The following is a 15,643-nucleotide window of genomic DNA, read 5'->3' as shown; positions in this document are numbered from 1 at the left end:
CTTCAGGGGGTGGAAGAGGGCATCCTTTCTGCGCCGTGCACAGCTTTACGGAGCTGTGTCCGCCGGGCTTTGGGTTGGTAATGGTAATGGTTGTGGTGCACTGCACACAATGGCGGACGCACATTTTTCAATGCATTATTTTTAATAGCTTCGCAGTGTTTTAAAAGCAGGAGTTACTACAGCAGAACTCAACCATACTAGTCTAACCGACCTCAGGCGGATACAGGGTCGGAGAGAGGGAGAGGGAGAGGGAGAGGGAGAGGGAGAGGGAGAGGGAGAGAGAGACGAGATAGAGAGACGAGATAGAGAAAGAAAGAGGAGAGAACGAGACAAAGAAAGAGAGAGAGGGTAGGGGAGAAGAGAGAAAGGGAGAGAGAAAGGGAGAGCGAAAGAGAGAGGAGAGGGAGAGACAGAGAGAGAGGGGGAGAAGAGAAAGAAGGGGGGCAGAGAGAGAGACTATAAACTGCTCGCTCTCGTGGTTGTTGTGAGTTACCCTGGGTGGTTAATGCACCTCCAGCTGCATTGGTCTGCGCGTGCGCTGCACGTCACAGGTTGTCTGTCACGTGGCTCGTGGTCAATTCCCTGCCCTGCTACAGAGCTGGGGGTGTCTCGCGGGTCACGGGTTCGGATCCCGCGGATGGTAACTTATTTTATAGTAAATGCATTGCATAGAGCTTCACCACCGTTGATGGGGCTTGAGGCGCTTTATGGTAAGTAGCCCGGTACTTGTGAACCCAGGGTTAGTGGTTACATCCAGCGGTTAATTGGATATTAGGGTAAGCCTGCTGCTCGGAGGGAAAGCGTTCCGTGCGTCCTTTATGGTAAATTTGATTAACATTTCCATGGTAACGTTAGTTGAGGATTTCTAGGACAAAGGAACTGGTTCGAGGGATGAATAGAGAGGGCTGGGATAGATGAAGTGTTATTGGGTTAAGGAACGAGAGGCTGTGAGCTAACTGAAACTACGGCCGGCCACCGGCCAGCCATGAATAATTAGGGGAGGAGAAGCCGCACAGCACACGCTGGGAGAAGCCCTTTGATGTGCTGTGCGGCCGTGAAAAAATACAATTAGGAGGGAGGGAGGCTGATGCGCGTGCTTGTTTGGTCACGTGATTCACGTGAACTTAAAGAAAACCGCACCAAAAAGCCCTTGGTTTGACGAGCATTTTGAGCACTTGAATTCTCGCTCCGCTCAATGCGCATGCGCGCATTGATAGGTCGCGAGACCTAAAAATGTGTCATTTACAATACCAATAGCTCAAACTTTCCTAATGCGAGACCTATTGCATTGCAAATGCTTGGTTTTTTCTTTTTCTGATATGAGGAGATTAACTGCTTAACTCAGAATCACAGGGCTGCTGTGCCGAGACCTAACAAGTATTGGAAAAGTCAATAGGTCTCGCCTTTGAGACCATTAAGTCTGCAACTGCAATACACTTGTAGCCATTCTCTATAGCAGTGTGGCTGTCATGCAGCAGCACTAAAAATGATAATAAAAAAGACTAGGGTGCATCCAGCGCTTCCATTGCGTGGGAATATGTGCCATCATAATTTTGCCAACTTTTGATGTGATTGAGCTAGAAACAATTTTTAAAAGTTTTGCAGATTATGCATCAGATGATGCATTAAGTGGCAATGCATAATTATGCGAAAACACCAATGTCGCAAAATCGCACAATTCCGTAGGCCCTGCCTACAGCCCAGTGTCCCCTGTGCATCAGAATGTCATATTCCAGGAGTTGCAATGCTGTCCATATAAGTAGTTACTGCAGGGCTATCTAGCATACCTTTCCCTGTTTAGCGGTCATTTCAAAGTGCAGAGGTTCCTTGTAAAATGGAATATTGCAAGACTGAAGTGTGAATGCCAGCTAATGACCTTTGCAGTGCTTTACTCGACTCATCTTTACACTTCTATGATAATTGAACTGTTGATTCTGAGTCCCCTCTGAAGACCAGGCACGTGAACGCACAATGTGGGTTAAAATGTGTGATGTTCGTGATCTGTTGTAGTCCAGGGCTTCAGAGATTGGCAGGTCTGGGCCTCCCGAAAGCGGATAAGCGCAGCTGCTGCCATTCGACATGCACCAGTTAAATGACTCCATCTGACTCCGTTTCAGGAAGCCCTGCGGGTCTAGCTGATGACGTCAGCTAGAAGCTGCACTGTCAGATAAGCAAACAAGATCTACATTTTTCGACAATCATGAGGCTGCCTATCAGTGTAGAGCAATAAATAACCCTTCTCAACAGGAGAAGGCAAAACACGTAGAAATCTGCAGACATGTTGTTCACAGTTCTGCAGGGGGAAAAGGCAACATTTGCGGGGATAACTGAAAATCTGCAGATGTTAACAGTGAAAATGAATATTTGTATTCATAATTTGAATGCCAAAGAGCGTGTAATGCACTACAACAAACAGCCCTCCATGAGACAATTTCTTTTAAAAAGTGTAGATTTACTCCTGCGTTTAGCTGAAGGTTTACTTTGACTCTTCTTTTGAATTCACAAACATTTACAAGAGCACTCCTGAAAAGCTATGAAATCTCAAGATTTCAGTAGATTTTCTCGAAAATGTTTGTACATTCTCATTTACATTCGTGCAATTGTGGGTCGTTTGCAACTGAGTATGAGACAATGTCTCACGTCGCTCAGGATTTTGCAGTATGGATTTCAACGTGTTGTGGGATATTCACAAGGACGTGGCGGAGAGAGACGTATACCTTCTTGGCTTAACCCCTCTCTCCGCCACTTCGGAAACGCAAGGCTGCACAATATTCACAAAGCTATAGTGCACCCTTGCGTTTCCCCCTGCGATGGCGCTAAGGTTAACAATTTAGCGCCAGCGCAGGTGCCCTTGCACCAGAGTGCAATAGTGTCTGTGTGCAGGGGAGGTTTGTTTTTATGTGTAGGAAGGTGTCCCTTCCTGCATATAAACAATCCTAAATGCAATTCTTTCACTTTCATGTGTTCTGCTTTATTCAGCATACATGAAAGTGACAGAATGGCATTTAAAAAAAAAGGTTTGTTTATGTACAGGAAGGGACACCTTCCTGTACATACACAAACCGTGGCAATTTGCTTTTTCCATGTGTGCTGCACAAGGCAGCACAAGTGGACAAAGCAAAAATGAGGAGAAAAAATCATTTCTCCTCGTTTCGCCACCTTAAGACCAGGATTTTCCTGGTCTTCATTTTGGCGCTGCCTCCTATTTACGCTGCCCCTATGTGGCTTAACACTGCCTTTTGAATAAGGCGAGGCCCGTATCGCCATCCCAATATCACTGAAAGTGGCTTTGTGGTGGCGATAGGGACTTGTGAATATGCCCCTTTGTGTCATAAATATAACCTTTACCGTCGGAGTTGGGTTTATTGCAGCTTTTTAAATGGCATCTTAATGGAAATTTATTGTTTTTTAATCATTTTCATATTTTTTAAATAGCTCATGGGGTTAAATACCAATTGCAGACATTTGTGCATAACAAAAATTAACAGCTTCGAATTCAAGCAAATCCGCTTCGTCTTGTATCCCTCCAAGACTGACTGAAATGATCTGTTGGGAAAGGCCACGCCCTCTCAACAGCCCTCCGAAAGAACCCTTACATGATCTCCACCAACTACCCCATCACTCCCACAGACCCCATAATAGGCGAACTGCCCTTCCCCACTCTCAACAGTCTCATACTCCCACCTTTAAAAAACAGACCATGTACTACGAATCGTACTTGATATGTGTCAACAAAGTCATCCTCTTAGCATGTCTTGTTGGCTCTGTTGAGAAATCTATGTGGAGGGTAAAAAACAGACAGCGTAGCAGAACACGCTTGCACTGAAAGATAATGGGGTGCAGACCTTTAACCTATTGTGTCATAATTCCTTGCAACACCTAGGAGCAAGGGGCCAATGGCAAGATGGAGACCTCTAGGGACCATGAGAGAGCCAAAAAGATTGGATACTGGTTTTACACATATTGGTGCTTCACTAGTCCACTCTTTGAACGTCAGCGTCATAAATTGTACTGGCTTTGTTGACTCATGGATAGCCACTCCTGCCTCTGTTGTCAAGTAGGAGATTCTGCTCTATCATTTATTTATTTTATTTATTTATAAAGTTTTATATAGTGCGAACATGACCCACGGGGGTATAAGATCGCTTTACAGTACACTGCTATCACACACTTTTTACATATAATCGGAAATCGCATACAATACAAAAGATTTAGACATTGGTATTTGGATACAATCGGTAGCAAAAAGTTATCAGAGAGTTGAATTTTTGGGATTTTAATTTGTTCATTAGAAACATTTTCGCTTCTTTTTTGAAGACGGCAAAGGAGGAGATTCTGCGTACATCTGGGGGAAGGGTGTTCCAAATTTTCGGTGCGATACCTGAGAAAGCTCTGCACCTAGTTATCTTTTTGTGGAAGGATTGAGGTTTTAGTAGTAGTGAGCTCAAGCTTCGCGAATGCCTGATCATTGATCAGGCAGAGCTCAAAAGGGACCCATGGAAAGTCAAAGAAGCCTTTGAACTAACCCTTATTTCCAGAACATATTCAAGGTTGTAAAAAGAAGCACTACTCTTTATCTTTGCAGGGTTCTCAGATAGTGTTTGATAACATCAAAGGGGACAGGAAGAAGGTTGGCACAGGGTAAATTATCATGATATTCCACATTCAGGATGGTGCTAGCTCCACATTACTTAACATTTTATTAAAAATGTGGTAGGTGAGTTGTCAAACGTCATACCTACTATACCCACACAGGCAGACATTGTGACCGCATCACTGAGGAGTAACACGCGGGAGTAATGTTAGTGAATTACTGTACGTCAGGCAGACACACGACCTGATTTACCTCTGCTTCTATCTGAATGTCCTTTTCTTACTTGTTGCATCTGGAAAGCTGCTCCTCTGAAGGTCATGTGCTGTTTCCTGCTGGATCCTATTCACGCTGTGCTGCAGTCTCCATTGCCGAGAAGTCCGCACAGGTGGATTTTTTTTCACGGCAGGGAAAATATTTGTTCTTTTGGAGAAATCACTTCCTCTACGCCCCATCTACTGTGGAGGTGATTCATTCCCCTTCTCAGCCTGGAAAGGGATATATGTGCTGGAGGAAATGTCCAAACGTTTCAAGGGTGGAAAGTGGATGGACTTAGAATTGGGAATGCCCAAACACACACAAGGGTGCTGACATTACCAAACTTTCAAGGCAAACTACGCCTTGGAATGCCCACTTCCCCACCCTTTTAGTGGAAATTACGTCTGTGCAGAACTCCTCAATTGTGTTGGTGTTATCAGCACAATTCAATTCAGTTCAATTTAGTATTTATTAAGGATTTGCACCTCCAATCAGTTCCAAATGAAATATACGCACAATTAATATATAAAAGCACATTAAAATACAAACTCAGTTCATTGCCATCGTAAGTACAATAAAATATAAAAAAAATTACATTCCAGTGAAATCGTATCAAAGTTCGCTGAAGCACAGAATTTATAACTATATAACAACTGCAGTGTTAAATTCAAATTAGCCCATCATCACTTGTGGCAGGTGTTATCTGCACCATAAATGGGGTTATGCCTACCAGCAAACCATTATAAAGGTCCTGGAAAGTGTAAACATTTAAATTAAGTCATAAATATATAACTTCTACCGACACTTATTATATTATTCTTTCATTCTTTTATACCTCGTGTACAGGCTGCCATCCCTGTTTGTAATAAAAATGCAAAAAAAGTTCAATTGCTGAAGGCCTATGGCCTAGCTTGATGTTGTTCCCTGGCTTTATCATAGAAACTCCTAGCTGTCATTTTCATTTCTGTTATAGTGAAATACAAAATTAGAAATGGATTTAATCCACGTGTGTGGAAATATGTATCAATACGCACAGCAGCCCTCAATAATTCAATTAAGCATTATATGGAGTAGAAGGAAAACAGGATGTCAACGAGCAATCAATTCCGAAAGTTACAAATTTATCTATGACCGCCATTAATCTATAAGTGTTGCTGTATTCGTTTTATAACTAATATAAATGTAAAGGAAAGTTTTTCAACATGCAGGAAATAATGTAAAGGGAAGAAGAATTCCTAGTCCCTTGGATGGCTTTAGTAAACTGTTAGTATAAATTGCTGAATAGACGTTTATTTGTGATTGTTTCATATCTCTGGAATGAAATGTTGTAAAATGTTGTACAGTGTTCCTCTTTGATTGTATTACCTGATGGCACAACTATTTCGAATTAAATTGAAATAAATTGATACATTGATCAACTGCCAGTTTTGATATTTCTAACACAGCAGTGTTCAAGAATTGTTTATGAAATATGTAATGATTATCTAAGTGAGTCAAAAGTTGCCAGTTGTTTTAAGAGTGTAATCTGGCAGCACTGCCCTTTGCAAGCAAATGAAAAGCACACTTCAAAGATGGATTCAGATTCTTACACATTTGTTTACATATGTAATTGCATTGTGGACGTTGAGTATTTCTCTAGACTCCCCCAACCCCCTTATTTTGGGCCTTACACTTTTATAAATGTAATGTGAATATTTTCTCTTTTCCCATAACTAGTAACTTACAGTGGCTCATTGGAGGCCATCTTGTCCTGCACAACCAGCGAGGATAACACGATGGTGCTAGCTTGGGTGGACAGAGGGAAGAGGCGGCTTAAGACAACATCTTTGAACATCAGCCAGGGAATCCATGCCTTTGACTACCATGCAGGACTCAATTTGATTGGTACATGTCTAACAGAGTTAACTTTAAACTAATGTGTAGCTTGGTAGGTGCTGTGTTCAGAGCTCAGAACAAGGTGACGCTTTTAAAGAAACCTGACAACGTATTTCTCTCAGAGTTAATTCTTGCCCTTTTTATCATGTTGAGTTTGGTTTGCTTTATTCTGTTGTTGAGGAGGTTAAATTAAATGTAATTTGAACAACAAAAGAATAGAAAGTTGAAGACTTAAAGGTAGAAGCAGACAATAAACAACCAAAACATGTAGGAGTGTACAGCTGGAAAAAAGACATATGAATTATTGACGTTTCACATTTTTCATAGTTTTTAGTACGGTTTTAGGCTTCTTGGTTTTATAAAAATTATATTATATTTTAGGTTGTTGATATATTTATTAAAGTGCATAAAGCATTAGGATCTACATGTTATGTGGTTATAAGGCACTGAGAAAACACCGGGAAACGGCTTTTACAACGAAGCCGTTTCCACGAAATCTTTAACCACGCATGCTGTACAACGCATGCGTGGTTACAACTAATGCCTTTACCACGCATGCCTTTACTACGATGTTTGTAGTAAAGGCATATGTGGTAAAAGTAAAAAAAAAAGGGGGGGGGCTTGGGGGGGTCTCCCCCCAAATAAAACAACTCACCATAAGTCACGTCGGCATCAGAGTCGATTAAGAGAAATCGGTAAAAATATGCCGTTTTCTCTTCACGACGTATGACGTCACCACGCAAATAGTCGGTGAAAGGTTTATGCGTGCTAAACGAATTCCGTTGTAACGCATGCGTGGTAAAGGCATGCGTTGCAACGGAATTCGTTGTATCATCATATATTCGAAAACACCTTGGGCCAGACAGTGTAAACTTCTGGAGTGGGGCTAATTTGCACGGCGGTGTTGGTTACCACCTTATTGTGTACTTTAAGGCCCTGTTTATGTGTGAGTTGGGGTTTTCCGAACCCTGCCCAAATCCCCGTTTGCGCAGGGAAAATTATGTTTTTTCTCTTCTATTTGTTTCTGTGGTGGTTAGTTGTCTTTTCAATTGTGTTTTACCTACGTGGCAAATCTAAACATTGTTTTTGGTGCTTTAAAGCAGAACGAAAGCTGCAGATTGAATTGGAATAGAGTAACACATCCATGCAGTATGCACCATAGGTCTCCAAAAGATAACTCACTGTAAATTAGAACCACCCAGGCGGTTTGATAGAGCAAGCCAAAAACAATGTTTGCTTTTATTTCATCATTTGACATAGGCTTTATTCCATTCTATTCTGCAGCTACAGCTGGCGTTGATAACAATGTTGGCCTCTGGAACCCATACGTTGTCTCAAAACCAACTGGAGTTCTTCAAGGCAGTATGGCCAGTGTGATTGCAGTCCAGTTCATGGTGGGGCGAAAGAATCTTTTAAGTTTCTCTAAAGACAAGGCAAGTATGAAAGAGATTTACAATTGGGTGCTCTGGCAGATTGTATAAACTCATAGCATATTGTCAGATCCTCAATAATTATGTTGCTTTGAAAAATTAATGTGGAAACTCCTGGCCTCAAACTTTGCACCATTGCTAAATGACACAAACAATTGCATTGGAATTTTCTAGCCCAAAAGGCGTTTCATGGTGGAAAGATGATCTTTTCTGAGCACAAAAAGCATTTTGTGTCTGTTTTCATTAATTTGCCTCTTTACTTGGGAGTTACTTGGGCACATCAGCGCCAACACCCATAGATTTTGACACACAGCCTTATGTACTACGATAGCAAGACAGGGCTTTGCATACAAAATGCTGCCTCCTTGAAGCAGGAGTTAATAGGAGTAAATGTGTTAATTTCTCAAAAGACCATCTCATTCAATGTGTGCTGATGTATGTTTAATGCAAGGGATATTTGAGTTTTCAAGTCATAAAAAATGGTATTGTCATTGTTTGCTTCCTCAAATCTATGCTAATTTGAGATGTCATGAGTGATGTAATATGTGAGGTCATAAGCAGTGCATTGCGGGGGCGTACGTTATAGTTAGCTGAGCTAAGTATAACTGCTGAATTTCACTGGTTTGGTACGAGTGAAATGTGAGCCTAACTATAACTTCCCTGTAACCTTTGTTTTATTTCAGTTAATTCCTAAGGTTTTTTATTCCTTTTCCTAACTATAATTACTGTGTAACCTTTGGTATTTCCAGTGAATTCCTAAGGTTTTTTAAATGTTATTTCACAAATATAATGTCCCTGTAATCTTTGGATTTTATTTAGTGTATTTAGATGGTTTTTAAAATTCTATATCCTAACTGTAACCTGCAACCTTTGTGAGTGGGTGTGTGAGTGGCTGTATGGATCTGTGAGTGGGTAGGTGTGTGAGTGGTGTATGGGTCTGTAATTGGGTATGTAAGTGGCTGTACGAGTGGGTGAGTGGTTTTGTGGACATGAGAGTGGCTGTATGAGTGTGTGAGTTGCATGTAGTATGTAGTAAGGTGTAGAGGACAGGGGCAACAGGCGATGCCTCCAGGTAATTTTGCACTTTTGCATGCTTGTCATCATTTAAAGGGAGAACCATGGACTCTACCAGGAGAGGCCAAGAAAGAACCCACTTGTCACAGTCACTACAGATAGTACTCCGATAGATTATTTTTCAATGTGGAATTGCCAAGAAAACACACTGGCTTTGCCTTCGCCAAGTGTAGGAAGTTAGGATCATTTGTCCTTTACAGAAGTTGAGCTTCAAATGTGCCACCTGCTATGCTCATAAATGTAAGTGCTTCCCGTTGAGGTTTAATTTCTTTGAAATGAGCATCAGGGTCAGAAAAGAACTTCACCTGCCCTTTTATACAACAAGAGACACAATTTTGCAAAAAATGTCTACCCAACTGCTGTTCTTTCTGCTTTGTTAATTAGTAAGTGCTACCTTGTTGGGTAAATGTTTAGTCTGTTTTCTACACTACAGCGGCATAATGGACCACGAGGCAGTGTCTGCAGTGGTCTTGTGTGCTTTTCGGAAATGGGATTGTTTTTTCGCAAGTCTTTATCCAGAAATCTGTGATAACATGAATCTTTTTATAGAGAAGACAATGATACGACAAAGAGGTAAATCTCCACCAGCTTCAATTGGGGCACCTGCTATGTTTATATTTGTAAGTTCTTCGCTTGAGGTTTAATTTCTGTGAAATGAGAATCGGGGCCAGAATGGAACCTCATCTGCCCCTTTAACCATCAACAGTGCACAGTTTTGAACATTTTAAAATTAATAAGGAGGGCACTGCTGCCCCCCTCCCCAGGCAGATTTCAGCCGCGGTCCCTGTTGGCTCCCCTGATGCAGCGGAAGTCGGCATTGCCCCTCCGTGTAGGGAGGAGCCGTAAATTCTGCTCCCTACGTGCAGGAGCAATTCTGTAATATGTTTTCTTCCTCAAACAGATGAAAAGTCTGCTCCGAGCTGGCGGGAACAGTTTTTCTGCACATGCCCGCTGGGAGCAGTGTTACTGTTTGCTCTCACTTGGCGGGAGCTGTCTTAGATCCCACCAAGCAAGTGCAAACAGCTGTATCCTGGGGATGAGCACCCCGGGACATAGGGAGTGGTGAGGGGTTGTGGTCCAAGGACCATTAATGGCTCCAGGAGGGTGGATCACACAGCCCCCCTTGTTCATTTTCCATAGGCCACCCCTGGGGAGGTGGTGTTTCCCAGGGCCACATATGGCCTGAGAGGGGAGCCGGTCAGCCCCACTCCTTTCTTTGCAGTATGTTTGTGCCCCAGAGAGGTTGGCGGTCCAGCAGGGAAATTAAAAAGTAGGATGGCGGTCCACCCAACCCCCCTTTTTTAATAGTATATAAGCTTGGGGAGGTGGTTGTCCCAGGGGCCATTTAAAGGATTGAGGAGAGGGGCTGCACGGATTCCCTCCTAATTAATAAATAAAGCCCCTGTGAGGTGGCGGTCCCTGGGGTTTAAACAGGACTTGACGAGGAGGGCTGCATGTGCCCCCCCCCTATGTATTGATACAGTAAATGCCCCCAGGACCTGGCCCACCCGAGGGCTGGAAGAGAAACTAGCACGGGAGACTGCGGTTTTTTCAAAGAAAACATTTTGGTGTGAATTGACGAATCCTTGTGATATTTCAGCAAATTTTCTTTTTTTAACAATATTTCTTTGCCCTGGTGGGTCCCTGAGGCCTTCAACACCAGGGCTAGGTGGTCAGGGTATTTCTGCCCACCCTCTTTTCTTTATTTTTACATTTTGTTTTGGGACTCGGCTAAAGCTGAGTCCCAAAATGGCTGCCAACCCTTCCTGGTCAAAGACCTGGCATCCAGTCAGATCTCTGCAAGAGATCCTCAACATTCAGACACCTAGATATACAAATTTAGATTTTCATTAATATCTCCAAAACTACTGAAATGACTTACTCCAAATAACAAAAAAGGGCACTTTCTGGACCAAGAGCTACATTTCTATCAAATTTGGTGTAATTCTATCCAGCGGGTCGGGCTGTAGTTGTGTCTAAATCTCTATGAAACACACTTTTTACCCCCAATTTTCTCGGCCCCTGCTTGACAGATTGCCCTGAAGCTTTTCATGCACAAATCGATTTAGCAGTACACTTTTTTCAGACAATTTCATGTAAAAAAACACTTTTCTTATGGAAACTAGAACCTACCTCTAACTACCTATTGCTGACCATCAGTAGGTAATAAATATATGTGCTAATATTGACAAATATGGTATTAGTGCACACCACAATATATGTACGTATAGTAATTAATTTGCATCACTGTTGTTGAATTCACCCGACATTACCTCCACCTCAGCCCAAATCAGAAGTACGTGGTCAGACAGGCCCTGCAACCTAGGCCTGAAGCAACTGATGGACACATCATGGTGGGGTGACACATAGCCCTTAGAAAAACCTTTCAACAGGAAAACCCAGATCGATGCCACAGATAGCAACACCACAGTGGCCTTAGAAGACTGGCCCAATAAAACAGTTTTGGCCGTAGGGGCGCATTCCCAAAACACCATACAGTTAGATGCCACACTAAGGGGAGGATTACGATGGTGGGCGGACATTGTGGTGGCGACCGGGACCGTCCACAATACATGCGGCAGTCCCACACACCCAATTAGGATGAGAGCCTCCATGGCGGTCACATTTTGCACTTTAACATTGCGGCGGGTGCTGCTTACTGCAGCACCTGCTGTGATGTTCAAAATGCATATTGTGCATTTCACTGCACTATGTGGCAGGCACCAATGCATTGAAATGTAGGGGTGTACCAAGGGTACCCCCTCAGTGCACCCACACCTCCCCTCAACACAAGCTACGGGCCCCCAAAGCCAATCTTCACCAGCCTTTCATTGGCGGTTTTGCCGCCACAGAAAGGCTGGCTGAAGACAGCATCCTAATTTAGCGGACTGTGTCTGCTAGGCACCACCACCATTTTATGGATGCAGACCGCTCCACCAGGCAATCAGTACGATTGCCTGTGGCATTTCCGTGGCGGACAGTCTTTGCGTTTGCCACGGTCACAGTCTGGATCCCCCACCATCGTAATGTGGCGGGAAGAAACTCGCGTTCCGATGGCGAATGGTCCTTCCGCCATCGGAATGGCCCCTAAATTTGGGAAACACTCAGCCAATCATAACAAAGCATGCGCACTACATGCAGTGATCACGCGTCCCCCTTGCCAGACATCTGGACACATACCCACTGTATTAGTGAGTGAGTTGGTATATGAGTGCCTGTATAGGTGACTGAGTGGATGTGTGTCTGTAGACCTATGAATTAGTGAGTGGGTGTGTATGTACTGGTATGGTTGTGCCAATGGTTTTGAGAATGGTAGTGTGAAAGTTGGAGTGGGTGAATGAAAGGTTATATTGGGGTATGAGTGGGTGTGTGAGAGATTCTGTGGATGATGTCATCAGTGATGTCATTTGAGATGTCATCAGTGATGTCATCAGTAATGTCACTGACCATGTCATGAGTAATGTAATATGTGAGGTCTTAAGCAGTGCATTGTGGGGCGTGAGTTATAGTTATCTCAGCTAACTATAACTACAGAAGAAGAGTAAAATGTCAATCTAACTATATTGTCCCTGTAACCTTTGTTTTTTTCACAGAATTTCTAAGTTTTTTAAAATCCTATTTCCTAATTATAAGGCCCCTGTAACCTTTGTTTTTTCAGTGAATTCCTAAGGTTTTTTTAAATGCTAAATCCTCACTATAACGTCCTGTTTTTTTTCAGTGAATTTCTAAGGTTTTTCAAATTCTATTTCCCAACTGTAACGTCCATATAACCTATGACTTTTTTATTGAATTTGTAAGGTTTTTAAATAGTATTTTCTATCTAAAATGGCTCTATAAGAGGTATGTTTTTATGCTTGTATTTTATGCTGTAGATTAATAATCATTGGTTTTTTTTCTTTAAATGTTTTATATTCGAGTCGACTTTGCGATCCCAGCGGACACTTCGTGAAAATGGAAAACAAAAGCAGACATTCAATGGCCACCAACACATCCAAAAATAATGTATACAAAAATCCATTCTGAACATTACCCTACACATATTACTATATACAAACTTTAAAAAAAACATATTTTTGTACTAAGTTTCTTTAAAATCCATCTTTCAGACCTATTTTCTGTTTTCGGTGTTAATCGGTAGGTCGCGATGATGTCGTTAACTGCGATGATCACACCTTTTCCAATAAAGTCTAAAACACATATATCTACACATACTACAGTATTTTACACACTAGGGGTTTCTTACAGTATTCTCTAAAGTCAAGTTTTTCTAGAGAGTTTGCTACAAAAACCATCTCTAAAACCTATTTTATCTTTTCGCGGTGACTCCGGAGATTGTGACGACGACGGTAATCATGATTCCCCTGAACATGTCACAAAAATGGAAAACAAAAGCAGGAATTCAAAAGCCTCCACTACGCCCCGTGTCCCTCACCACCCTCTCCTCTCCACCTCTTCCCGGCATAAAGTTTGTATTGTTTGTTATTCGTCCCCCTGTCCATCCCCCACTCTCCCCTCTCCACCCATTCCTCGCATAAAATTTGTATCGTTTGTTATTCATAGGAGCTAACTATCAATCTGAAGGTGTTCCACCCACAGCTGTGGCTTGGTGGCAACAATCAGGTGAATGTAACCCATTCTTTGGTATGTATAATCCTACCTTGTTCTTATGTTTGAATACTAAATAAAGAATTACAACACAAAAGCCCCCACCACATTCCAAAATTCTAAGTATATAAATAATTCTAAGCATCACAGTAGATAACTTACCATATAAACAACTCCATGAAAACATTTATCAAACTCTCAATATCTCCATAACAATGCGTATTAATGATTCATTGATATATTTTTTATATTTCCACAAATATTTGCGACAACGTCGAAAGTAGCTAGGTCCCCACAATGATACACGGGGGGCCTCTCTGGGGGTCGTGGCATCATCCTGAATATCACGCCGATTAGAAAAATACATTTTGAACACACAAAAAATGCTTTTCCTGTGGAAACATGGTGCTAAATATAACTACCTACTCACGACCGCCAGTAGGTAGTTCTATATATATGTGATAACTCGTCATGCTAAGGAGGTCGTGGTGAAAATAAACAGCACTTGATTTTTCATGAGCCATTTTGTGGTCTGTACCTGTTTTTCCCTTCGAGCCCTGAGGGGACAACGGATGATTGCTGCAGGATCTGGTTGTATATATATATATATATATATATATACATATACAAAGGCAAGCCCGTCTGCGCCTGTCCGGGCCTGGACCGCGCCCAGTGCCTGAACCCCTGGCCCCAGCCAAAACCAAGAAACCCGACGGAGATACGACACCATCACCCTCCACGCACTCAACACCGGCCGACCATCTGCCTGCTACCAAGCCATCCCGAAGCGCACCCACGGACCCTTCTCCTGCCAAGTCTGCAAATTCACCTGCATCCGAACCTGCACCCCACCACCCGGACCAGGCAACAACAACAACCACCTCAAGTGCATCCTGCTCCACACCCGCTTCGTCCACAAGCATGCTGTCGAGCTCTGGGACCTCCTCGACACAACAGCAACAGACGTCGCCTTCCTCACAGAAACCTGGATGAACGCCTCCTCAGCCCCCGACATCGCCATAGCCATCCCGGATGGCTACAAGATCACTCGAAAAGACCGCATCAACCAAACCGGAGAAGGAATCGCCATCATCTACAGGAACACCATCGGCGTCACGACCAACTCCGAAGATGCCCTCACCACCGCTGAACACCTACACTTCCAGATCCACACCGACCCCAAGATCACCCGCAGAGGAACCCTCATCTACAGACCCCAGGGCCCACACAGACTTCATCAGCCCACATGCCCTCACCTCATCAGACTTCACCCTCCTAGGGGACCTGAACTTCCACCTGGAGAACAACAACGAAAACAACACCACCACCCTGCTCGCCAACCTCGCCAACCTCGGACTCAAGCAACTGATGAACACCCCCACCCACTATGCCGGCCACACGCTCAACCCATCTTCTCTGCCAGTAGCCACATTGCCTTCAGCCACTCCACCGGACTACACTGGACCAACCATAGCTGCATCCACTTCATCTTTAAGACCACATCCCACCACCGCCCACAACAGATCCCCCACAGATGCTGGAGCAAAGTCACCACAGACCAGCCAACCACATCACTGAGCCAGAACCCACCAATCAACACTGCCGACACCAACGACGCAGCCCACAACCTCACACAGTGGATCATCAACTGCGCCGACGCCCTTGCACCATTGAAGAACCCTCTGTTGGACCTGGGGTTACCTGTCCACCTAGGGTAGCCTGACTCAAGTGGTAAGGCGTTTCTCTAAGGCGAATTGTTGCACTTGCATCACACTCAACCCAATAGAACAGCGTACTTCCACCCAAAAAT

At 43.3% G+C, this 15,643-nt stretch overlaps 1 protein-coding gene across 1 annotated transcript in view; it reads left to right on the top strand.

Annotated features, from left to right (window-relative positions):
• The window catches only part of WDR49 (WD repeat domain 49), a 676,266-nt gene that overhangs the window by 108,991 nt on the left and 551,632 nt on the right, over positions 1-15,643 (top strand). The window contains exons 6-7 of the mRNA XM_078668100.1: positions 6,566-6,733; positions 8,009-8,157. Coding sequence (XP_078524226.1) covers positions 6,566-6,733; positions 8,009-8,157 — 317 coding nt within the window. The remainder of the gene's footprint in view (positions 1-6,565; positions 6,734-8,008; positions 8,158-15,643) is intronic.

This window comes from Lissotriton helveticus, chromosome 11 (assembly GCF_964261635.1).
Source record: "Lissotriton helveticus chromosome 11, aLisHel1.1, whole genome shotgun sequence".
NCBI classification, from domain to species: Eukaryota; Metazoa; Chordata; class Amphibia; order Caudata; family Salamandridae; genus Lissotriton; species Lissotriton helveticus.
The sequence above is the reverse complement of the archived record's forward strand: the minus strand, read 5'-3'. Positions and strand labels throughout refer to the sequence as shown.